The sequence below is a fragment of the Dermacentor silvarum genome, chromosome 5 (genome assembly GCF_013339745.2).
Source record: "Dermacentor silvarum isolate Dsil-2018 chromosome 5, BIME_Dsil_1.4, whole genome shotgun sequence".
Lineage (NCBI taxonomy): Eukaryota > Metazoa > Arthropoda > Arachnida > Ixodida > Ixodidae > Dermacentor > Dermacentor silvarum.
The window spans coordinates 46,492,537-46,518,984 of NC_051158.1; the positions used below are offsets into that span (position 1 = coordinate 46,492,537).

The window sequence follows — 26,448 nt, forward strand, 5'->3', positions numbered from 1 at the left end:
TCGCAACAGCCGACGCTGCGCTCTGCGCCGAAGTCTACTGCAAAGCGAAACACGACGGGCGCCGCCATTTTAGTTGCTCCGTGTCGTTGGGACTGCCTCAAAACCGTTATTCGAAATTTATCAGTAAGATCTTTTAATGACGTCTAACTGATTGCAGATTTTTTTAATGTTACCGTAATTTAGGTTCTTGGGCTGACCGACCAATTGCTAAAGTTGTTGCCGTGTAAATAAAGGATGTTTATATCACAGCCTTCAGCAACGGGCTCCCTTTAAGTAACAAAATATATTCCCGAAGGTCATTATTTCGTGTAACAAAGGCATCGAAAGCAATTGCAGTAGCCAAAAATACGTCATAGCCTCTTTGATTTGGATGTTATTTGTTACGTAATCTACATAATCACAACAGTTGGCAGTCGATTTAGCCCATGTCGGCAACACTGTAAGCCGGCTCTGTGTTTGCTTATGGTTTGCTTATTTCAGGAGCGAACGCTAGCGAACCATAGTACTACCTGCCGTAAAGTCTGTGCCTCGTTCGCACGCTATCGTCGGTGGACTCTGACCTTGTGCTACAAAAGGGGCAAAACAGCAAAGCAGCCGGCTTTAAATTACAACACTCGTGGCCGAGATGTGAACCCTTCGAGCTGCTGAGCTGCGCTGGGCCGTCCGAAAAGCCGAATCCGACGCTGCTGCTGACCTCTCGACTTGAGCCAAGCCGTGTGCGTGTGTCCAGCAGCAGCAATGAGCGGCGTGCTGTTGGAGCACTCGGACTTGCGGTGCTGTCGGCAGTGGTTCATTCTTTCGGCCTAGTGAGTGTAAATGTGTCGCGGATTAGTGTGCTGGGATTATCGGCCCTGCGGCGGATGATCTGCTCCGCCAGCCGACATGGTCCGTGCTAACGGCAAGAGGGATGTCCGAATCCTCCTCGTCGGTGAAGGTGAGCGCAGCGATTGTTTATTTCGTTAAGCGGGGAGTTCTCCTCCGGCCACGAGCTTCGCCCTAAAGCCGGACGGGGGTCCCCGGATTTCGTGCTCCGTTGACAAGCCGGTCGGGTCTTTCGAAAGAACGCCTCTGGCCAGGTTTAATGCCCTGCTCAAGATAACATCTCGCCGAAACTGCACAGCTTGCTTCGATCGCTCTCGCGTTGGATAGCCAGTGCGCGCTTCGTAATTACGAAGCCGAAATACTTCGCCTTAATCCACGAGACAAGGCTGTTACGGAACGCCTTTTACAGCTTTAATGCCCGCTCCAGTAACATCTGTTTGTCGTAGTTGAGCGTACGAACTGGTACGATCACAATCTCGCGCGCGCGCTTCGTTCGTGATGTCTCTTGGATAACCGAAACTGCGACTTTTTTGCTGGATATTGTACGGCAGCTTTCGCAACACCACCGCAGCACTGTGTTTGTTTCTTCGGAAGGAAACTAAATAGCGCGTGGAATTCGCTTCGACGCGTTTCGAAAGTATAGCTTGGGCGAGGGGGGTCGCGCTGCCTCAACAACTACGGCGTGCGCCGCGTGGTCGTCGCTCACATTTGGATGCGTAGAACAACACGCACCGGTACGGATGTCGTGGGTGTCGAGACTGGAAGATAGATCAGAGAGGCATGTGCGGCTCATTAGTATAAAACAGAAGCAACCTGCTGGTACCAGCAACGGCTTCTTTTGCGGGTACGCGACGGCGCACATGTGAGTCTGGCTGGCCTGCAGCCAAGTGGGGTTCCTGGCGCCGAAAGGGTTGTGACGGGCGTCTGGAGGTGGTGGCTCAGCGACGCAGTTGCGGCCGGCGACGTGAGGTTTCCCGCGTCGTCCTGCGGTCCTTTGTTTGCCTGCTTTGGTTTCCTCTTTTCAAACGTGCGAGCTTTTCCGATAAAGCGCTCAGGTTGTTCTGATAGGGCGCGCGGGTTGTTCGCACCCCTTCAGTCACGAATTGTGATTCAGAGTTTTCAAGGCCTCCAAATGTGTATATTTTTCTAGAAATAAAGGCGCAAGTCTTGCGGAATGAACATTTGGCACCTGTAGCATGAATATATGTTAACTCAGGGCTCAGACCAGTCTTTATAATTACAAAAAAAGAAAGAAAAAGAGATGGATATTATCCTATTGTATAATAATTAAGAACCAAAATATTTGTTACAAGGCCAAGTATAGATGAGTTCGCCATCCAATGCAAGAACACCAATTGACAGCAGTGATACTGAGCAACTCGTCCAAACTTCTCGTCGAACCGGGTGGTGCACCTCCTAATTACCTCTGCTTGGCATTACTCTCCACACTAAAGTGACAAATGGCACTGTTTCTGGTTAACAGAGGGTTTACATTCAATGGCATATTCAAGATTTTTTTCCTTGTCATCACTAGCTGAAATTTTTTTTCAGATTTAGTGCTGATTCGGTGGTAAATGCTAGAGAGAGCCATTAGGGCGTTATGTGGCACCTTTTTGATGTCCCGAATCCATGACTTAAATTGCACTCGTAACATTGCAAAGTGTCGTTACGCAACAGTGTGTGTGTGTGTGTGTGTACATATATATATATATATATATATATATATATATATACCACGTGACTGGCTTCCCACACTTCACACACACTTTTTTCCACTTTGGCACTCCTAATGCTCTAACACATTAAAATTGGTCATGGCGTCTCCACGACTGAAAGGGTGATTGCCTTTTGTTCGTCTCGACCTGGCATGAAACCTTGCTACTACCGCTCATTATAACTGGTTTACAAACGGCGGGGCAACAATTGGTTGGCTGTTTCTGTGCCTAGTAACTTTTCTTATTTATTTCACAGTCATCACATCGTCATAGATCAAGCTAAATAGAACATATTCTCCTCGACATCTCGTTCAGATCCGATGCCGACTCTACCCCAGTAATTAGTGGGCAGTCTTAATGTAATTTAAGAGGAGAGAGAGAAAGGATGTATAGGAAGGCAAGAAAGTGAACGAGACGTTCTGTATGGCTACTTTGCATGTGGGGAAGGGGTAGGGGATAGAAAGAGAGCACGAGGTAAATCGCATACACAATTCCGCAGTAGCAGGCAGCGTTCTCAAACTCTGATATCTGAGCCCGTAGACCAGAGGAACTTGAGCAGTGCAGATATTTGCTTCTCGGAGTTACTTAGGGAGCACTGCCCTAAAGCTTTCTGTTCTGATAGTGGACTATTGTCCAGTCTATCAAGCACGACACACATCGCATGCCTCTTGGCACTTAAGTGCAGGCAGACGCAAAGAAGGAGTGTGTGTGTGTCCCGTCATAGCTGCTTGCACCACACGGGGGTGGGGCTGCCGGCTATTCCAATGAGGAAGGCATAGGTGTTAACTGCAAAACCACACTGCATCTGCCGCTTACGTGCTGCAAGCCATAATACCTGAGCGACACCAATGTTGAGCATCTTCACCGTGCTTTCAATGAAATGAGCAAATGTATTTGGCTAGCGCATCTCTACCGATTTACTCCGAGTTAAACAGCGGTGCATTTGGCCACTGGCATACTTGAGGTGTCAACGACTATAGTTTCTAAATCATTGTCAACATTAGCATAGTCATGTCATTGCAGCTTTGGGCCTCTCGATGAGTTAACAGTAGCCATTGGTGATAGCTGCAGAAAGAGGGAATAATTTTTTTTAGGAAAAGCACAGAGGTCTGCCTGAGATAACAGTCTGCTACGGAAATGCAGAAGTCCAGATCTGCTAACTCTTTTCTTACTGCTCTCATTATCATTTATTTTATGCCAACAGTTCGAATGCCTTATCACCATACAGTGAAGGCACCTTTCATTGCCATGTTCTGGCTTTATCTGAAATATGGATTGTTTTTAGATCAAATTGTTGCTGCTATTCAAGGTACTGTCACGAAATGTGATGCATTCTTGCATTTTGCAGTTTCTTAAGGCATCATAAAAGTGTAGTTCAGTGTACTCTGGTTTATTGAAAGTAGAAGATGTTACATTTTTGGCAATGTTTTCAAGTTCCTGGCTGCAGTTGCTATTCTGACGATTACTATGCAAGGCACCAGTATAGATCAGCATCGGCTTATTGGCTAGTTGTTGATAGCCTCTTTCTGTATTACCCCGCCACCTTTTTTATCAGACTGCAATGTCTGCAGGTTTGGCATGATACTGAATGTTTCATCAAAAAGGGAGCCCTGTATAAATGCTCCTCCAACAGAACCACTGGCTTTCTTTGTGCTAAGATCTTGTGAGAGCCATGAAGGTGATTATTGTGGTGAATTTTGTCATCTAGTCCATCTTTCTTTTGTGAGGGTCATAATTACAGAGTGACAGCTCTGCACGAAGGGGGCAGAGTGTTTTTCAAGCGGCATTTTAGAAATTTTTTACCCTGCCTCCTATAACCTGGCAGAAACAAACTTCAGGCTATCCCGTCTGTCAGTTCTGCACTGTCTTATCTCAACTGAGTCTTCCTCACACACGATGATTGCAGTTGCAAAATCTCTGCCAAAGGTGTGAAAGACTTGCCGTCCTAGTCTGCAAAGAGGAACCTGAGTGTCAAAAGAAGAAAGAAAAGATAGCAGTGTTTGTTGCCATATATCCACAACACATGCAAAGACAAAAAAAGGTTTGGGTAGCATTGTGCTGTTAATGTTGGCTTTCACAACCCAGAGAAAAACTGTCACCTGTGAGCTTGACACTAAATACCAGTGCTCTAGATAAGTGTGCTTGTGGCAAGGGAACACCGAAAGAAAATTTTCTCCCTTGTGCTGAAGGTGTCTTTTTGTTGCTGCCTTCGTGTAAACAAACGACAATATGTGTGACAACCCAGGAACTGCTTTGGGGAGGTTTCGGTTTTTGTCGACAGGATTGTTAGCCAAATAATGCACAAGATGATATGATAGAAGCTGCAGAGATTGCAGACACGAGTAACAGGTGTGCTAACGCACTCTCAGTTTTTCCACCCGGGAAAGAAGCAAAGTTCCTTGTGACAAAACTTTGACTTGTGATTCATTCCAGCTTTCCTGTGTGACCACTCCCAGGTGTCTGAAGTGCAGCCCCTAATTCTTTCAAGGATGTGCTCAAATCCCTAGTTCTATCAGTGCGACGTAAATTGGTCACACACCAGTATCTTGAAAGATGGCCCCAACATTTACTTTATATTATTGTTATTGTTTTGCTGGCAAGTTTGTGGTGACAGTAAATGCAAATGTAGTCTAGTTTAAGTGATTGATTATGGTCCTGGAAATTCTTCAATGTTTGCTGTACACCAGGAAACAATTTGAGATTTAAGACATGAAAAACAGCATATTGCCCCAAGAAAGACAATGGATGAACGTACATCATTCACACATCAGGAATCGCATGCTGTGCAGGCAGTTTTTGGGAGGCCATGCCTGCTCAATGCAACCACCCTCACTCGAGTCCGAGGGCAGCAAAAAGAGGCCGCCGCAATCCCTCACATAGTAGGGTGACTTTTGTCCAAGGTGGTCACGTGTGCTCGCTAGCAGGTAGCAGAGTAGTGTGAAACAGCGGCATCAGTGAGCTCTTGTGTAGAAAAATTCAGTAAATGTGCTCAAACTGTATTTTATTATCAGTGGTTGGTTACTATTTAGCAACCTGGAAATGTGACATGAAACATTATTAGTTCCAAATTTTTCAGTGTTGGTGCCACAGCAATCCATTGCTACATTGTTCCCTTGTTTACGAAAGCACTGTTCTGGGTTAGAGGTGATGCTCTGGACATTTTGAGTGTCAATCTGTCATTCTGTCTTGACTTATTATGCACTTTTAGCTATTTTTTTTTTACGAGAGCAATACAGAACCACAGACAAGTGCTGACTTTCAACTAGGAATGTTTATTGCAAATGAAAAATACATCTGTTGTGAAATGAAAACAAAGGAATAAGCAAGAGAGTGCCTGTCCTTGTCTGTTCTTTGGTTTTGTGCTCGTCCAAAATATCGAGCTGTTATACTTTAAATCATGCAGAACCAACTACGCCAATCTTTGACGTTACTGATGCGTGCCTCTAGTGTCTCTTTAAGCTATCTGTACAACCACACTGCCCAAGTTCGACTACATATTCTTGAGAAATGGCTGGCTGACTCATCGGCAAACAGTCCCAATGATGACAGAACCTGTCACAAGGCTCAATCTCGCAGAGGCAGCTTCGGACTCGGCTTCAGAAGACCAACACAATGGGGCATATTCTGAGGCCTGGAAGTTCTAGATTTTGAAATCCCCAACAGCTGGGTTGAAATTAATAAAGTTTGTCTTCTTCTTTTTTAGCTTGTCTTAGCAATGGGAACTATCATGCTGACTGTGGCTATTGTTCTGCCTCGCCACAACTACTTTGGGAGCTTGCACGTGCTCATATGTCTTGTCTTCTTGGTGTGCAAACTGATGCAGCCGGCGTGGGGAAGACGTCCCTCATCCTGTCACTGGTTAGCGAGCAGTTCCCCGAGGATGTCCCGCCAAGAGCCGAGGAGATCACCATCCCTGCCGACGTGACGCCGGAGAAAGTGCCGACTCGTATCGTCGACTTCTCGAGTACGTGCGGGCCCTTAGTGCGCATGCCCTTGTTTTGTCGTCTGTGGCACAGCCCACTGTGGTTGCACATGTTTGGGTTAATGCCCCAGTTGGTCTCAGTCAGAAAATGCGCGAACCGTTTGCAACATTTGCCAACCTGTTGTGGTGCCAATGCCTCTTTTGCCTATCTTCAACACATTTCATGTGTTGTTTTTCTTTTTCTCAATACAGCCGTTGTCAAAGTGTTCTCCACTGCCGTTTTTCAGCACAAGAACAGAGCCAGGAGAACCTAGCTGAGGAAATTGGCAAGGTCAGTATGTTTCAAGAATCGCTCAGACAAGTCGTGTAGTAGGCATACAGACAGTAGGGATTCGTTTGATCTGTTAACATTGAAAAGTTCTGCGAGCGGACATAGAGAAGTGCTGCTAAAACTCGGCCAACCGAGAGTTTTAGTATGTCCGTATGCGTAACTACCATTCACGGAATGCTGGGCTACTGCAAGCATAAACGCGAGTATCTAGATTGGTAGCGCCGTCTTGTTGCACAGAGTTTAACCAGAGAAAACATAGAGCTGTTATTGCAGTAAGTGATCTGCCAGTGTAAAGCATCGGCAGCGACGCAATTGACAACATTCAGTCCCATTTGTTTTATATTGCTTTGACGAGAACCCCGATGCAACATGAAATCGTTTCGCATGCTGTTGGACAAAGTGTCACAAGATTTCACTACTACTATTGTTACTGCTGTCAATGTTTACCGTAATCCGGTATTTCCATTAAGAGTAATACGTCTAGAGATGAGCTAAATCTCTCTATTAAGGTGACAGAGCTTGCACTCAAACAAAACAATCTTGCTTGTGGCATCTCGAACAGCATCGAGAAATATGCTTGGGGAAACGTTAGGTACTGTCATGGTACAGTGACAGTTAGGAAGCTGAAACACTGCAGGAAAGAATAACGGATTGAACTCCTTATTGGGCGAACATGGACAAGGAAAGCGAAGCAACGTCAAAGTTGCTGTGATATTGGTAAGCACAGTCGTCAGATGCAATTCATGCAGCTTAAGTTGATCCAGTAATTTATGTATGTGTGTCACTGCGAATCCCACATCAGTTGCTGGGGCCCACGTACACTTGAGATGGTACAGCATTATTTGTATCCCACATGCAATCTGATTGGGAATGCCTGTCTTGCTACTACTAATTAGGCAACAATGTTAACATATTTTGGATACATCAAAGCACATCTTGCAGCTAGAAATAAGGTGACAAATGTAATAATTTGGCGAAAGCGTTTTCCGACTAGTGAAACAATGCGTGCGTGGCAATACCTTAAATTGGGTTATATATTGGTAAACTTGCAGGAATAATATTGCAACCTTGCTCTCCTGTGTGACTGAGGGATCATTTTTCATTTGGCGCTTTAATGCTTTTGATTAATGATGTCTTCTTAACGTGGAGCATAAAATATCCCTTGTGAAGACTGAGCAATGATGCATGCATTCTTCGATCCTTGTTCTTATGGGACATTCCTGTACAGCTCTTGAGCTGCAGAATGAGTTTTCTTTTTTTAATCCTTCTTTGATTTATGGTTTTCTTGCACCCCTGTTTTTCAGGCTAACGTGGTTTGCGTCGTGTATGCCGTAGATGACGACGACACTATCGACAAGGTAAGTGGAAGAGACTATAGCCACTGCCCATCCTTCGAGGCTCAAATATCTACTTTGCAAGCATTCTTCTGAGAGTGTGTTCACACTGGCTGCCTCTTTTCTTTCTTTCTTTCTCTCTCTCTCTCTCTTTTTTTATCTTTCCTTTTATCTACCTATTTTTCCCCCTTCACCATGTGTGGAGTGGACAACTGGGCACAGCCTTGATTTAAAGGGGCACTAAAGAGGAACACTATAAATCAGCTTAGACTGATGAAATACTCTTTCAAAACTCTAATTTTGTTAATTTTGTGGTAATGGGTTGATCATTAGAAGAGTTAATGGAGATCAAAGTTCCGTTTCTTTAATTTTGCACCAAAATCTCGACGCAGGCACGTCATGGATTGCGAAGGATTTGTTTTGTTTTGTTTTGCTTTTTTGTCGTATTTTAGCTGCTGTGGATAAGTAAAAGTTATTAAAGCTTGCTAAGTACAGTCTTTTGCTCTTTTAGAATACAGTGTAGTAGTCCATTATTACCAATAAAAAATTAGCTAGGCTTGAGCAGATGCTGTCAAAATCCATGACGCCATGGTGAGTTGGTGCGGGAATTTCAAGGCAGCATTGCCACCCATCTTTCGTTTTGATGTTTTTGTGGCTTGCCAAGCCTTTTCTTGCAGTAAGAGCGGTTGTTTTGGTACTATTGTCATGTAATTTAGCAATACAGCTCAAAATAATTCATTCACTGTACCCTTAACCTCCTTGGCTTTCCTTCTTCATCTTGCTCTCTCTCGGTCTTTGTGTATCCATGTCCGATTTATAACTACCCCGACCTATCGCTTCTGAATTCGTGAAGAGATTGCACTTGCCTAGTGTCAATTTGCAGTGTTTCGTCGGTACTTGCATGTCGGTGCTGATGGCACTTGCCCCATTCCCCAGATCACCGACTACTGGTTGCCCCTGATTCGGGAACAACTCGGCGACGACCACGGCACGCCCGTGGTTCTGGTGGGAAACAAGGCGGACCTAGTCGAGTACAGCTCCCTAGAGGTGGGTTGTGCGATGTGTGCACGAGAAGTTTGGACGATGACTTGTTTGAACATTAACACCATAGAAGTGAGAAATATAGAGTTTAGATGGGTGTATGCCTATTGTCACCGTGCAAAATATGGCGGTTTATGTAAAATACAAATATCACCTGAATATTACGGCACTACTGGGATACCTAATATTGATTTCATAAGTATCCAAGAAAGTAACCGATTAGTAGAGGAGCCGAAATTTTTGTAGCTAGCAGACCTCAGAAGTAGTCGCTTCGGTGTTGAATAGCCAATGTTGGCATTACATTACAATACGATTCCATATAACTGCTTATTTCTTTTTTCTGCAAACTTGGCATGACATGAATCACCTGTCAGACCAAATAGTTTCCACTGACATTGGTCTATTCCACAAAGCACTTAATAGTATTTCTCGAATACATTTTTTCACATACCTTCCATCTGTTTCCTTAATGAACATTTATTTAAGCCATTTACTGTGGACACTAGACTTTCGTTAATTCAACTCCGGGTAATTCAATCCTGACTGAAAGTCCCGTACGGTGCCCATACATTTCTATGAGGCCCAAACTTCTGTTATTTCGATCTCAAAATTGTCCTTCGCCGGATAATTTGAGCTTGCCTTGTGAGTTCGCCGCAATACAGCCATGTTATGTGGTGACACATACATATTTATTGCTGTCAAGCATAGCAAGAATGGAAAGGGGCCACTGTCACAGGACATAGTACACGTTTTTTAATTACACAGGCACGCACAAGCCATCTCGAGTCACAGTATGAGCACCTAGACGCCTAATAAGCAGCCCAACACCCTTTCAGAGCTGCTTCTGGTGTTTTGCCTGCTATGCATGTTTCGTATAGGAGACTGTTAACGGGGGCTAGTGCACATTCCTGAATTATGCGCACGTGCCGAACACCGAATAGCGGAGAAAAACCATCTGTGTTTTGGGAAAGCTTGTGAAGAGGAAGGCTTACGGTAAGGTGAAAAAACTCAGAGGGGGAACTTTAAAGTCAACAAAAGAGCGTTTTTTTTTTTCTAAAACTCTGAATGCCTGCCGGTAAACTTATTAGGTGTCTCGTTTCTCGTACTGTGACCAGAGATGGCGCATGTGCGTGTGCAAATTAAGGAACACGTGCTATGTCCCGTAAAAGTGGCCTCTTTACCCCATTTGGTATGCTTCACCGCATAACGTGTCTGCATGGCGGCGAGGCTAACTTTAAAGGCAAGTACTGGCAAGTGGATTAACGGCGTGTTTCGGAGTTTCTTCTACCTTTCGTTTAATTCTACCCGCCGGATAATTCAACCAGGCTTATCGGTCCGGTCGGTATCGAGTTAATGGAAGTCGACTGTATTATGCATCATTTTCTGTTTCTGCAATGTTCAGTGCCAATATTTTGCCGTTGATTTATGCATATCTTGCACATCTTGTATGTTTGTACGCTTAAACCCCTCCCCCTTACAAGGCTTCTGTGTAAGCCCTGAGGGTATAATAAATAAGTAAACCCTGAATTTGAGGGACGCACGAATGATTCATTTTTCTCTCACCAGATGGTGGTGCCAATCATGAGCCAGTACCAAGAGGTGGAGACGTGTGTTGAGGTCAGTCACTTTTGTCCGCTCCTGCGCCTACCAACCTCAAATATTGTGACGATGAGGTCATACCATAAACTCCTCTCACGCCTGTGCGCAGTGTTCAGCCAAGACATTCAAGAACATCTCGGAGCTGTTCTACTACGCGCAGAAGGCGGTTCTTCACCCCACGGGTCCACTCTACGTGCCTCAAGAAAGGGATGTGAGTGTGGCTACACCCACGTCTGCCCTTACATTCTGACCCACATACAATTACAGTTCAGACCACTTATACCGTAACTGCTTATAGTGCAGAACCGGATGTAATGCGGTCTTTTATGACTCCCGTTTATCTTTCCATAGAACTCAGTGTATACGCATACCTCGTTTAGTGCAGCCGCGTGAGGCGAAATACCGGTGATAATGCGTTTGCCGGAAAATCCTGCAGACAAGCGAGGAGAGCGATGTGGAGGAGGAGGAAAAGACGGGGAGCGAGCGAGTGGATAAAGAATGGAAAAAATAAATGTGGCATCAGCATGCTGGTTGAGCGTGCATACGGAGGTCGCCTAGGCGACGGAGCAGCCTTTTGCTCTGGCCGCTTGTTAGAGGCACGCATTCGATACGGACCACGTGCTCTTTGGCTCTTCAGTTTGTGTGTAGAAAGTAAATACAGTCACCTACCGAATTTATTTTTCAGACACGGTTGAGGTCGCAAAAATGTCTGATATCGGGCAAGCTGTAAAAACAAATTGCAACGGTAAAATAAATTTGTTGCTTTTGGAATCTAGGGCACCAGCAGAAAAATCGGTTGAGGCTATGAGTATGTTTCGCATTTGACCGTCACAATGAGCACTGCTGCAAAGTTCCGATATCGCGTGTGTGATTGACTTCATAATGCTATCAGTTTAAACTGTGTTCCGCAATTTCATCAGTTCCGAACATTGTCCACACGCAAGCTTTTGCTGTTCCCACAAGTACGCGCACATACAAACTTTTGCTATACGCATTCGCGGTAGTTGCCGGCTGATCACCTGCAAACCCCGCTTTTTCGCGCACTGCTGTCAGTGCAGCCTATGTGCATGCTCTCGCGACAGGTGAATGTGTAATGGTCATACATCAAGGGCGAGTTTCCCGTGATGGCATTGCCACCCAACACCCCCACCGGCTAGGCCTAACCAGCGCTGTCACGTCAGGAGTCGGCGGCCAAAGTTGTGGTTTAGTGCAGTCCACGAAATGATTTGCTTTAGCAGTATGGCACTTGGAAAGTGGAAGAACCCCCTCACTAATGAAAGTAAGGGCACATCCCTGGCATATCTTTAGATTCCTGGACACGTGTGGCTGCTCGGTCGACATGTTGAGCCCGTGCACAGATCTAGAAAAATGTTTTGGTTATTGTGCGGTGCCACTTATAGTGAAATTCGCAACTGTGGTGACTTACATTACAAGATTTTATGACTTTCCCGCCCTTTTTCAATGTGTGTAGCAAATCAGCAACAAAGCCCAGAGTCCCAACACTAGGCGAGGTTTTTTGGTATCATGTTCTGCAAACGTGAATGTCACTTCCACTTTGTCCATGCGGGGACATCGTGTCTTGTGTGCTCAGGCATGCATAACAAGGCAGAATACAAAAATGCTAGTATACCAAACGTTGTGAGCGCAGTAAAGAGCCCCAGGTAGGTCAGAATTTTTATGAAGCTCCCTAGTGTTGCTTTGGGACACTAGACATCATTAAACGACTCAAAAACAAATAATTTCATGCATTTTTGGCTCGGATTTTCCATGCAGCTGACAGAACGGTGCAAGGCAGCGCTAACAAGAATTTTTCACATCTGTGACACTGATAATGACGGCGTGCTAAGCGACCGGGAATTGAACGTTTTTCAGGTGAGTGCCCAACCTCAATTTGTTCCTGTTCGTTTAGGAGGTATTTCTGGTTGAAGGTAAAGCCCTTCTTTTCTTTGTCAACAGATCGGCTTAAACTGGCCTGCAAATACAGCATTCACTGTTTCCTTGTCTGTCACACTCGTGCCCTTTTGCAGCGTTTGGTTGCTTGCAACAGTACGACGTGTAACGCCAAACCTGAACAATGCTTAAGGTCATCCAGTTAAGGTCCCTGCACTAGTGGAAGAGGTAGCGCAGGCCTCGTGCAGGGGGTACTGAGCCGATTCTGGCGCTGAACAGCACTGAACCAGTGAATTGATGGTTCTCGAAGTGTAGGGGCAAATCGAAGTGACCTCTATTGTCACAATGAATGCTGTGACACTTGCAGCCGTTTGTGTCAGTGCTGTGCATTGCATTTTTCAGAGGGGTGTGGCTGTCCTACTTGCAGCTCGTGAGTGACTTGCCAGGGCACTGTAGTGATTTTTGTATTGCATGCGGATTGTTCTGTGAAAATTTGAATATCGACTCTCTCTGTCCTGCCTTCTGTACATTGAATGTAATGGGGAGTGTCCACTTTATTAACAGCGAAAATGCTTCAATACACCCTTGGAAGCCAAGGCCCTCCATGACCTGAAGGCCATTGTGGCCAAGAACCTGGAGGGTGGTGTGGAGAACAACGGGCTCACTCTATCAGGTGTGTGTTCCAACTATTACTTGCACTATCGCAGGTTTTTAGTTATTGCGTATCTGTGTAGCTAATGTGAAACACAGTTGTTCTTCTCGCTTTACACAGCACTTTACACTTGGGCATGCACAAACTACGGTTTCAAAGTTCAAGCTTTTGCCTGTCAAGAACGCTTACCATAGAATCTTACATGCACTGTCTGATAATTTTTTACTTAACATGCTGTATTGAATGCACGGTGTTTGTTGCTCGCATTCTTATCCCGTATTTTCCTGAAAAAAATGTTGTTTTGTAGTTTTATTGTATTTGTATAACTTGCGTTTCGCAAAACACTGTGCATAATTATTTTTGTCACTTTTCCACTGTCATTGCGAACTAGGAATGTGGGGCTAGTCAAGCTGCCATAACTGCTGCTTTTTTCCTGATCCCTACACCCTATATGTGCAGCTGTAAATGAGCTTACCCTAGATAAATTTATCCTCACTTTTTCTTATGGCATTGAAACCAAGTACTCAAAGCGGGCTAGGCCTACTTGCACCAGTGCAACTGATCTGAATTAATTTTGACGATTTCACTAATTTGACTAATTAATTTGACAAATTTTTCGTCGACTGCAAAACTTTCTTTCCGATAAACGTGCACGTGTTTCCTGGTTAAGTTATGTTCTGACCGCTGGCACAATCTGCCCAGGGTTCCTGTTCTTGCACCAAGTGTTCATTCAGAGAGGTCGCCACGAAACCACGTGGACGGTGCTACGTCGGTTCGGCTATGACGACCACCTCGTCCTACCCCGTGAATATCTCTGCCCACCGTAAGCAATTTCTGGTTTGTTTCTCATCTGTTCGAAAAGGTATCACTCGAAGAGATTCGGGACAGTGTGATGCGTATTGGTAATCTCTGCTGGAAAAGCGAGGAACAGGCATCATTGCAGCCGTGGCTGGCTTTCACATAGCCGATTTTGCAAACTGTTTCAGCTCCACAAAAAAACACTCGCTCTGCCTGTGGCCAAAAGCTCTTAGCTGGAGGTCAAGCTCACCTTATGCGACTACATATCAAGCTGGGCACTGGTTGATGCTTCTATAAAACAGCAGCAAAAAAAGCAGTTTGTTAACACTGGTGGCGAGTGACAAGCATTTTAGGATATCCAGCATCAGTGACTTGCAGCACACCACCAGCATGCTCACGAAATGCTGATTTCATACAGTAGACTTCCATTAATTCGACTCCAGTTAATAGAATTTTTCTGTTAATACGATCCCGACCAAAAGTCCTGGCCATCGCCTAAATTTCTATGGGCCCAAACCTCCGTTATTTCGGTCTCAAAATTGGCCTTCGCCGGATAATTCGAACTTTACTGCCATGATCGCCGCAATACAGCCGTGTTATGCGGTGAAGCATACGCAACTTATTGCTGTGAAAAGCATATCAAGAATGGAAAGGGGAACTGTCACGGGACGTAGTATGCGTTCCTCAATTATATAGCCGTGCACACGCCGTCTCCGGTCAGAGTATGAGCACCTAGACATCTAATAAGCTTACTACTCGCTGTCATTCAGAGCTGTTTCTGACGTTGCTGTGGCGATTTGAGCTCTTGTTTCGCCCGCCATGCGCATACACACATGGCGGGCGTATATGAGACTTAACGGGGCCTAGTACGCGTTTCCTCATTTATATGCACATGCATGCACTGTTCACCCATAAACGGAAAAAAACCATCTGTGTATTGGAAAAGCTAGTGAAAAGGGAGGCGGTAAGATGAAAAAACTCCGAATGTCCAGGGGACGTTTAAAGCCAACAAAAGAGCGGCGGTCTATTTAAGACTCTGAAGGCCTGCCAGTAAACTTATTAGGTGTTTCGGTGCTCGTACTGTGACTGCTTAGTGTGCATCACTGCATAACATGGCTGTGTTGCGGCCAAGCCAACTTCAAAGGCAAATACTGCCAGGTGCTTGGGGTTTTTATTGTGATAGCAATTTTATCAACATTCCAGGCGCATTTCCGTTGTTGGCGTTTCCGTCGTCTGCATCGCTGTGATGTTCCGTATAAAGTCCAAGCGCAATAACATCGCCGCGTGCCGTATGCTGTGTGTCAAGCTATCACCCTCGCACGTGAAAGCGTGCGAGGGTGATTCGACGATGGTGCCCCGATCTCGCGCACGCAAGGGAGGAATGCGGGATAGAAGCGCGCCTTCTTCCATTGCGCGCAGAGCACCAGGGAAGTGGGGTTCTCCGGCTGCGTATGGCGTGGCCCCCATCTTGAAAGCAAGTTGAGAGGGGGACAGAGTGCATCGAGTGCTGATAGCTTCGTGTGCGCTGTGTTCTCCCTACTTAGCTCGCGTTGAAGCGAGAGGCAGCACGAAAGTCAATTCGCTCACTGCTGCTGCCGTGCTTCCTTACGCCAGTGTTTTGACAGCAAGTGTCCAACGTCATCGTGTGAGATGTATTCATGTTTGCTTGTGCGCACGTGACGCCGTGTTGTTAATTTTGATAGTAAGTACTAAATGTTTACAAGTTTATACGGCCATTAAAACTGCTATCCTTACTTCGTATAGGTGTCTAATAATTTGCTATCACAATAGATTTTTCGCCATTTTAGCGAAACTGCGACTTTTTTTCCTGCCATTTGCTTAATTTGACCCGCTGATTAATTCGACCAATTTCGTCGATCTCGTCAGGATCGAATTAACGGAAGTCGACTGTATTACATTGTACTTTGCTGTGGCGTTGTGTTTGTGCAGCACTGCACGGAACTTTTTCCAGCCACTTGCAGATTGAAGGTTGGTGTCAGTTTTTTTACTTTTCCCGGTTTGCAGGATTCGAGTGCCTCCTGGCAGCAGCACGGAACTAAGTGCCAAGGGTCTTGCATTTGTCACGTCTCTTTTTGAAAAACATGACAAGGTGAGTGAGTGCAATGCTTTTGCAACAAGTTTCAAAGCAGCCTCTTCGTGAGGCTGTCATATGCCGAAGCACTCGCCGTTCTTCACCTGTAGGCATGACTTCTTCCTGAAACTTGCGTTTGCTTAATACTGGCAGGCACTGGATGCATGCTCAGGAAGAGTGCTTGAGCCTAAACTACTTAGTAAACTACATAACATACTAACTGGGCAGAGTACCCAAAACCAGACTTCAGAAGCCAGCTCTTGGGGCTGATCTTGTGGGGCTGATCTTGGGGCATGTCATCGGGTGCTTGGTGCAAGCGGAGTCCCAAATGTAGCTCCAGAGAAGGAATGAGGTGAGGCAGAGCTAAAAGTGGTCATAGAGCACCCCCACCACTTGTGTGAAGTAACGGCTGAGCTGATCCTTTATGCTAGCTCTAAAAACAAGCTGCCCGTCGAGGATAATAGTTTGAAGTGATAAGGATGATTACATATAGATGAAGATGAGGTTCATATAAGTGCTTGCAGTACTTTTGAATTATTACTTCTGAGAGGTGTTCCACTTTATACTTCTCCTGTTTGTGTTTCATTCGCCCATGAAAGTATGTCTCCTGTTATATTGTATTCATGCAAATGTAATGGAGGGTGCTATTGCGAAATGACCAGTTTAAATATTGTGAACCATACTATGAACTTCAAAGATTTTTTTTTTTTCTAATACACGGCAAGCTTAGCAAAGCATGAAATCACTGAGCTCTGCAGGAAAGACAGGCTCTTGATCTGTTGGGAATGCAAACACGCATGAGAACTGGCAAGCACATGTCCGTAAGGAATGAGAGCAGAGCAGACTGGGCAGACTGGTGCTGGCACAGAAGTGGAAGGCTGCCATGATGTTGCAGTTCTGGGAACGCTTGACTCGCATCCCCTGACATTTGCCTTTCCGGCATGACTCTGGCTTGCGTCTTCCCTGCATAACACACAAACAACGACATGGATGAATACTATCCCTTGTACAGTAAAATCTCGTTAATTCGGATTTCATGAGACTGAAAAAGTGTGCGAATTAACCAAATGTCAGAATTATTGAGGGTATCAAGAAAACAGAAAATAAATGCTTTTTACACCAATTTACTAAACTTTATTTACTAAATAAATCCACAACCCTTGGTTCTATTCCACACAAAATCAGCATGGAAGCTGCAATTCTTGTAATCTCATGACTAATAAATGCAGCGATGAGGACGACTTCACAGTGCGGCCATGGCACAAGACCCGTGTCTTCATCTGAGTAGACGTGCTTTTCACTACCACGCGCACATCCCAACATTTTTTTTTTTTTTTGCATCACTGAGCTGGTCAGCAATAGGTTGTCCGTCCGTCGCGATGTAGCTGGCAGGTTTGATTCCAGCATATGGGCCCGCAGAATTGCTTTTCATCCTCGACTGGTGCAGACAAGACTGTAGTCACTTTGGACACAATCATGGATGATGACTACACAGTTTTGAAGGCACGTGGCAGTAAACGCAGCAGTAAGCGCAAGAATAAAGGCTTTATTATAAAGTCACAGATAGACACGAAGCATTCCAGTGTTGCTGTCATTCCGTACGGCATGCCGTACAATTCCCACTGGCGACTATGGCGATGCAGACTCTGTCACTTCGTTTAGGTTGAACGCTAGCGCCGCTGTTGCCCTTTTGGTGTAACAGCGCGAAACCACAGACGGACACACGATACGAGAAGACAACACCACGAGCACTGACTTTCAGCTCTTTTGCGTCGCATATGTGGCACTCCGCGCTCGCTGCGCTTCGAGGGTTGTCCGACTTAACCGATGTGTGGCCAAATATGTCCGAATTAACCAGAGTTTGATGCCATTAAATAATGCACACATCTGCCGGCATCAGATGAGTCCGAATTAGCCGATCTTCCCAATTAACGAGAGTTGGATTAACGAACTTTTATTGTACTACACACTTCAATTCACATGACCGCTCTTGTGAACAATCTGAACATCAGTGCCAGGCATGCGCAAACATTCGTTTGGTATATGACACAAACTTCCTCGATTGATGAGCATATTCTATCAATGAACTAGTCCTTGTGCATATATTAGCTAGTTGGCATTGTTTCTTAGGAGGAAGGATAATTGCCCTAAGATAAATGCCCTAAGGGAGGGTTGCTTACTAAGAGCTAACAACCCCACGTAGTACACTAACTGTACAGATTGTTGGGGCGGAACACTGCGTGCACCATGTTTTACTGTAACCAGGACAGGGAGTGGCACTCGTTACTGCACAATCTGCCTTTTCTTGGCTGGCTACCTCTTCTATCCATCTACCTTTTTTTGCTGGCGATTCACAGCATATTGTCATGTAGTAGTGATGGTGAAGAATACAGCAGCAAAACTGTTAATGATGAAACTCACTTTTCATTAGGCGAACCTGTGCCCTCAAAGCAAGTGACACTTGAAACACAATGATAGCGGCGAACACAGTCGTCGGTCGTCGAAATCTGATCAGCGGATCAAGCACGTCGGCTTTTATACATGAGTCATCGAAGCTTCCAGACTAATCGCTGGTGCCCGCGTGTCTTACAGAAAGTACTACTCAATTCACATCGTGCATACATGCCATCAGATTACACAAGGTTCAGTGACAACAGACAGTGGATAGAGCCATCGATACATTCGAGCAACTTCCGATACATGCAGGCGAGTCCTGCGCGCAGTGATAACACTTGTTAGATGGTGAAATGCAGTCACCCGAGAAAGATAAACAAGTACACGTATCAATATGCTGTGAATCGCCACCAATTCACAACATATGCTGTGAATTGCTACCTCCACGCAAAGTTTGATTGTAAACCATCCAGCGGTTAAAAGTGTTTGCCTGACACCTCTTATTTGGCCAACATTTGGCACAGCCCAGCTTTCAGTACATCGCTCTTGACTTTTCTCATGATGTTGCTCTTTGTCATGTGTGCAGGACGTAGACTGGCTGCCTCTGCCCGTCCGAGCTGGCAAACCTCTTTGCAGTCTGTCCGACGCAACCATGGGGCACGGACCTTGTAGGCACCGTAGCCACCAATGATGCCGGCTGGCTGACGCTACGTGGATACCTGGCCCACTGGGCGTGAGTGAATGTCATATCTGCCCACTCTCCCAATTTGTTCAGGAGACACCCAAATTCTGACCAATCCTTCCGATTGCACAGGCACGGCAATAAATCTCCTGAAAAACTGCTCCAACTGCACCGCAAAAAAAAAAAAAAAAAATTCTGTAAAAGCACATCATGCAGCACAGCTGCATCCTAATTGCCACTATGTGCTGGTAGCTAGCTGAAGCCAGGTTTAAATCCGAGTCATTTGTGTGTAGGCAGTGTAGGCCTAACTCAGTTAGCTTCAGGTCGAGACATGCTTTGAGGAATGCGTGAGGCAGAGGTCTAATATGTGTTGCATAATGACTGGTTCCTTTAGCGCTGCACAGCCTTGTTATGCAGCGAAGCATACTAAGAGTGGAAAGGGGCCACTTTTACGGGTCATAGGATGTGTTCCTTCGTTACGGGAAACAGCGCGATATCTGTTCCTTAATTATACACGCACATAAGTGCCAGTCTCTGGTCATAGTATGAGTGCAGAGACATCTAATAACTGTACTGGCAGCCATTCGGAGCTGTTTCGCATATTGTGGCGATAAGCCCTTCTATCGCCCATCTTGCACGCTCCGTGTATGAGACTGTAACGGGGCCTAGTACGCACATGCACCTTCTATGGTCACTGTACAAGTACAGAGACGTCTAATACCCGTACTGGCATCCGTTTAGAGCTGGTTATGTTTAGGAACTTTTTGGCATATCTGCACCTCACCATTGAAGAAGTGAGCTGCTGTGAAGGCGCAGACAAGTCTCGCAAAATGTCACGACAACAGCAAAATGTCTTGACCAAGCAGACAAACAACAATGCCAAGTTTTCTTTCTTTTTTTAATGTTTTTATTTATCAGTACTCACGAAAACATGCTAAATCCTATATGCAAAATTTGAGTTAAAAGGAAAGCTGCAATAAACTAGCGGTAAGCGCTTAATCTTCTGTTAAAGTTATTGAAATAAAACGCAGCTCACCATTGTTTTGTCTAACAGGCTTCCAGACCCTTCCAAACACGCAGCGGATTGCTTGAGCTTTTCTGCAGCTTGTTTCTTGAGCATCTCTGCAGAGCAAGTCGCCTCTTGTAAATAGGTTGGGCAACGCACGCTAGCGACAGTCCTCGCATGTCGCTTGTCCTGACCGTATGCCACTGTGCTACTGCACTTCTGTCACTCGTGTGTGCTGTGCGACATGTAGATGTGCTTTGAGGCTGCCAGCCTGCACCTATGAGATAAACCCTTCAGCAAGAGCATCTCGGCTTCTCGCTACAGCCATCATATTTTTATTTAAGTGATTGAGGTGATAGACACCAAATTCAAGATAGATAGCAGTGTGGTTTAGGGAGCCGATGTCAACAGATTACATTCTGAGTCGGTACAATCGCCCCTCGCAGTGGCTTAGTGTCGATGGTGTTGTGCTGCTAAGCACGGGGTCGCGAGATCAAATCCCGGCCACAGCGGCCACATTTGGATGGGGGCGAAATGCAAAAACACCCGTGCCCCGTGCATTGGGGGCACATTAAAGATGCCCTGATGGTCAAAATCAGTCCAGAGTCCCCCACTACAGCATGCCTCATAATCGAATTGTGGTTTTGGCATGTAAAACACCAGAATTCAATTCATAAACGAGTGCAGATGTAACGAATTATCGGACATAGTGAAGGAAATCCAAAACGTTTCTTGTCGATGTTAGCATGTAACAAATATATGCTTATAACGAATATTGGATATAATGGAGGTATATTGGAATGCGATGAATACAATGGATGCGACTTGGTTATAACTAGGTTCTACTGTATAACGTAAGGATTAGTTTCATTCAGTTCTCTTCCTTTTTTACTATCTACCACTCACGATTGGCCGATTCTGGTGATAATGAAGGTGTATTGTTGCTTGAACCATTGATTATTTGTCAAATGAAAAGAAATTGGAATATAAGCATTGCATTATCCCAGCTCTGGTTGATATTAAAAGGATGTGTGGTGGAGTTTAGCAGGTGATGCATTGAGCAGCATGGATAACCTGTATTTTTTTAGAGTGAGCTATTCAGAATTCAACTATGTAGCTTTGTTGATTTATTGACATGACATTTATTGCCATCTGCCAGGTTCGTTAAAAATAAAGGAAGAAAGTAAAATGCAATAGATTACAATGCTGTGTGGTTAACAATACTGCTTGTAATGTGCATGATTTATGGTACAATAGGCATCGTCTTATACATTGTACATATATGTGCAAATAACCAGCCAGTATGTATTGATATAAGTTTACTATGATGATAGGATTTTCTAGCTTTTTTTTTTCTTTATTACAAGTTGACTGCACTGCACTTGATATGTCTTGCATAAATTTGACCATTCGTCTCTTATAAAAGCGCCACTATGTTTTGTTACTGGTTAACCTGAAAAAGCAATGGTATGTCTAAGATATGTAGGAAGCGCTTGATAATAAAATCGCATTGTGGTAGAAAGAGTTTGCAACGAAAATTCTTTAAAACTAGTGCGTGCACATGGTCAAGTGTATTTCTGATGACACACGTGCAGGTTGACTACGGCGTTAGATGTCCACAAGACACTAGAGTGCCTGGCGTACCTTGGCTACATTGGAGTTGGTGAAGAGAACCAACTCTCTGCCGTCCAAGGTGAGACACTCATTGTGCAGTCCAGCAGTTGCGTACATTTTCCGTACTCTTCTTGAATACAGTGTGGGCCGCTTATAATGTAAGTTGCTGGAGTTGCGAGTCTCTGCACTATCTTGCAAAGGCTGCACACATTCAAAGCATGTAGATCAAGCAGGCGCAGCAAATCTGACAATCGAAGCATGCAACGGATGTTTTCATTTGGTTAAATTTATGACCCTTTGAAAGGCTAAAGGGGCCCCGAAACACTTTTGGAACATAGTACGAAAACGTTGGTCTGGTAGCGAGGCTCTTGCGAACATGTGAGCCTGCATGCAACAGGGAATGGTAAAAAGCAGTGAAGAATCACTTGCTCTCGCTTCCGCAATGTCGTCATGCAGCTTCATCGCAAGCAGCCGGACCCACAACAGCTATTGACTGATTTCCTGATTGCGAGAACATTCTCACTAGTACAATTATTGCTCGTTTTAGTTAATTTTAATAAATGAAAAATCTATATGTCTGCAATCTCAAAAAGACAAAAAGACCATTTCACCTTTGCACTGCTGGTCTACGCACAACAGTTGTGCGTTGTTGCGTCTGCTGCATGTAGCCTCCGAGTTCAAATGTGTAGTGTAGATACCGCAGCCACCAGGAGGTGCCGCTACGAACCGTCTCACCGCCGCCACAATCAACCTTTTAGCAGGGCCAGCATGGTGTGTTGTGCCCCTTGCCATCTTCCTAGTGTAGCTTTCAGCGCATTAGGGGAAATGAAAGGATGGAGAAAGCCACTTATCGCTCCGATAACTGCGTCCAACTTCGCTTGTGCTTGAAAGATTAGAAAAATTCTTGCGGCAGGAGATTCGTGAGTTAATGTAATTTAATAATGATGCCATTCTATAATTACTTAGAAGAGTGCTTTGGAGCCCCTTTAACGTCCGACGACTAGCAGTTTTCGCTTGAGTCGGACAACATAACACGTAAGAAAATGCTATCGAGGAAGCAATCACCGACTGATTTTTTTTTTTTTTTTGGACCTGCTCGAGGACACCAGGCACAAATCAAAGAGGACAAGCATCAAACGGGTTTAGGCAGGTTGCTGATGTTCTTTCTTGTCCCCTGCAGCAGCATTTTTGTTTGAGAGTCAGTCACCAACCTGCCCAGCGAGTAGTTGTGAAAAAAATATCCCTCATGCTTTTCTTTCGGGAACTTGCAGTGACGTGCGAAAAGCAGCTGGAGTCTCAGCAGCGGCAGAGCACGAGGCAGGTGCTTCACTGCCGGGTGCTGGGGCCACAGGGCGCAGGGAAGACGTGTTTCCTGCGGGGCCTGCTTGGCTGCAGTCTGGAGCAGAGTCCGCCTCCGGGACACCCCGGTCCCAAGTACGCCGTGGACCAGATTGTCGTGTACGGCCAGGAGAAGTACCTCCTGGTAAGGGGGTCCCCCTTTGGCTGATCAGCTGGAGAGGCTCTTGGATGTTTTGAGGGGAGTTGGGATTATAGGAATGTCACTTCCTGCTGGAATTTGTTAGAGGCACTGATTTCGACCCGTGGATGTGTTGACACTTGGGCACTGCAACAAAGGGACAATAGACGGGCAAGAAACGAAAGAAGAAATTCCCAATCAATTTTTTGGGCAGCACATCAAAGGCTTTTCTCGTGAACTGCCAACAACTCAACACGTTAGAGACTGCGTGTGCTTCTTCGGAATTCTTAATTCACAATCACAACGGCGTGAAGTATGGTGACAAATTATTTTAAGAGTTCGTGTGTCACCAAAGGCAAGGGACAAGCCTTGGGCAGCAGGCTGCAAAGATACGGCATACATGTCTAACTAACCTCGGCGTAATGTGACATGTGGACATGAGCGAGATTTCGGGGAGAACCCTGTTTGTCTGCAGCATCGAATCAACAAACTTAGTAATTGCAGATGCTGACGCTCAGATTTCATTTAGTTACAGCGTTAGCTTTTTCTCCTTGTTGGATATTTTTTGTAAAACATGACGATTCCTACAGGAATCACTGGATCAGAAAGGATTAAGGGTTTGAAACTGACCTTATCTGTGTCCTTCTTCCTGTTCGTTCTCTACATTGTGCCGCTGTCATTGTGTCCTCAACAGGCCACCTCCTCGTTCTCATCTTGCACCCTTGCCACATGGCGAAGAAAAACGAAACGAAACTTTGCCTGCCACAACCCTATGGCATTTGGCCTCGCCACTCCTGTGGCAGTGTGCCAGTTGGGAGCCAGTAAAAGTAACCAGTAACATGCTAACTATCACACAGCTTTGTCGCTTTGCAATTCGTGCAGTGTTTGCATGACGAATGTGGTTTTTGATGCTTCCGTATCCGCACATCCGTGCAGCTCCACGAGGTGGACCTGTTTGGGCAGCACGACACGGCCGTGGCCCCGGAGCTGAGCTGCGACGCTGTGTGCCTTCTGTTCGATGCCAGCAACCCGCGTTCATTTGAGCACGTCGCCAGGGCCTACCTTGTAAGTGCACACCGTCCTGTCTGCAGGGCAGTCAGAAAATGCAACCGTGGTTGCATAGACGACGGGCCAATAACTCGTTAGTACCCACACAGCAAGACAGGAGCTGCCATTCACTACAGTAGACTCTCGTTAAGATGAACTTGGTTAAGCTAAACTTCAGTTCTTATTAAAAAAAAATGAAAAATCTGCTTTAAAGCCAGCAACAACGGCGTTTCGGCCTGTGTAAAAAGCATAGTGCCGGTAGGGCAGGTATAGACCAGTCTGGGTGCAAAATGTTACGTTTGAAATACGGGTGGATGCATCACGAAAAGTGTTAAAAAATAGCACGTTTTTGATAGTGAAACTGAAAAAAAAAATAAAGTGCCGCCATTACAGCTTGCTGGATGAGCCAGGGTGCAGTGGTTTAAAGCCATGCAATTACCGTGTGACTGAAAGCATCCAAGATGGCGCTTCCCATTATTTGTTTTCAATTAGAAACACAGAGAAACCCGCTCTCCCCTCTTGTCCCATCGCATGCTGAATGGACTCTGCTTTCCGTAGCAAGGTCATAGTGCGCGTGTCTACATCAGTGGTGTCTGGTAAAACGAAACCGCCCCGTCCGGTATCAGTGATGTGGTATCAGTGATGTGAACAGTCTCTTTTTTTTTTCACAGTCTTCATCTTTTCACAGAACGGTCCCCTGTCTTCTCTGTTTCCAGAAACACTTGTCCGGAAGCTCTGTGCCAGTCTTAGTAGTGGCGTCCAAGAGTGACAGGCCGGCCGTGCGGCAGGACTACCCGGTGCAGCCCGCAGAGTTCTGCCGGAGGCACGACCTACCTGCCCCCCAGACATTCTCATGCCTGGTCACGCCACCTAGGGACGTCTATGTCAAGCTTGCCACCATGGCTGCCTACCCGTAAGCAACTTGGTGCTTTGTGGGACTCGTCACGTTGCATTTTTTTTTCTTTTTAATGTTGTCATCTCTACAGAAACACATTTTTCACTTAATATCATAAAAAAAAAAGATTTTGGTCTTCCTCAAGTTTGGCAGCATGATCACATTTTACGGTTCGGGTCATTCAATTTAACACTTGCCACTGTTACTTGCTGGGATTGTCTAAAAAACAAAATTGAATTTTGCTTTGTCTGCGCCCCTTGTAGTGGGTGACGCCCAAAACATTGTGACTATGACGTTACCTTCACCCTTCCTGCGTCTCCAGTGTGGCAAAGCATGGCCTTCAAGATGAGTACCCAATAATCGATGGTAGATGCAATGATGGACACTAAGAGAGGCACAGACGATGGCAAATTCAGTTATTTCTCGACAGACCAGGCAAGTAACAGTGCTAGTGTTATATTGAATGATTAGAACGATGAAATATGATGTTGCTGCTAAATTTGACCAGAAACAGAGCAGCAGTAAGCTCAAAATCTTGGTTTCTTTTTGATCCTAACGGAAAAATGTGTCTTTACCTAGTGGTTTAATATAACTGTTGGGAGCTGTAGTACTTTGCATTGGAAAAATTGGTTCATCATGAATGGTGGTGAGCTGGGCAAACACACTGGACATGTTAGTACTAGCCCTGATGCCTTTGTGTGTCCTTGTACAGTAGACTTCCGCTCATTTGGCTCTGGTTAATTCGTTCCCGGCCAAAGGTCCTGGCCAGTGCCCACAGACTTCTGTGGGCCCAAACTCTTATTATTTCCTTCGTAAACTTGGCCTTTGCGAGATAATTCCAACTTGACTAGTCAGCACGCAGCCACCTGACGCCTAGGTGACTAGCTGACCCCAATAGCAACCCCTTTAGTGGCAGCGTCTATCTCGGCAGAGCTTAGAGGACAGTGAATGCATTGAGCACACATCAATCTCCCGTCAAAAATGTCTATTTTCGGCTTGCCCTAGAAAAATTTTCGAACGAGAATCGTAGATCAGAATGTCTCATTATGGTATTTACCCGATTGTAACACTACGTGTTTTTTTCTTCCCCCCCCCCCCCCCTTAAAAAATTCGGGCGAAAATTGCCTGTGCATTGCC

General features: G+C 45.4%; 2 protein-coding genes across 2 annotated transcripts in view; both read left to right on the plus strand.

Annotated features, from left to right (window-relative positions):
* Window positions 1-26,448, plus strand: part of LOC119453350 (probable aconitate hydratase, mitochondrial) — a 327,347-nt gene that overhangs the window by 256,847 nt on the left and 44,052 nt on the right. The window lies entirely within an intron of this gene.
* LOC119453361 (mitochondrial Rho GTPase 1-A) overlaps window positions 467-26,448 on the plus strand; it is a 30,185-nt gene continuing 4,203 nt past the window's right edge. The window contains exons 1-16 of the mRNA XM_037715401.2: window positions 467-934; window positions 6,361-6,501; window positions 6,747-6,790; window positions 8,095-8,148; window positions 9,061-9,171; window positions 10,732-10,782; window positions 10,874-10,975; window positions 12,538-12,636; window positions 13,219-13,327; window positions 14,009-14,129; window positions 16,130-16,214; window positions 19,184-19,323; window positions 21,874-21,971; window positions 23,164-23,375; window positions 24,306-24,434; window positions 25,133-25,329. Coding sequence (XP_037571329.1) covers window positions 883-934; window positions 6,361-6,501; window positions 6,747-6,790; window positions 8,095-8,148; window positions 9,061-9,171; window positions 10,732-10,782; window positions 10,874-10,975; window positions 12,538-12,636; window positions 13,219-13,327; window positions 14,009-14,129; window positions 16,130-16,214; window positions 19,184-19,323; window positions 21,874-21,971; window positions 23,164-23,375; window positions 24,306-24,434; window positions 25,133-25,329 — 1,745 coding nt within the window. The 5' untranslated portion in view covers window positions 467-882. The remainder of the gene's footprint in view (window positions 935-6,360; window positions 6,502-6,746; window positions 6,791-8,094; window positions 8,149-9,060; window positions 9,172-10,731; window positions 10,783-10,873; window positions 10,976-12,537; window positions 12,637-13,218; window positions 13,328-14,008; window positions 14,130-16,129; window positions 16,215-19,183; window positions 19,324-21,873; window positions 21,972-23,163; window positions 23,376-24,305; window positions 24,435-25,132; window positions 25,330-26,448) is intronic.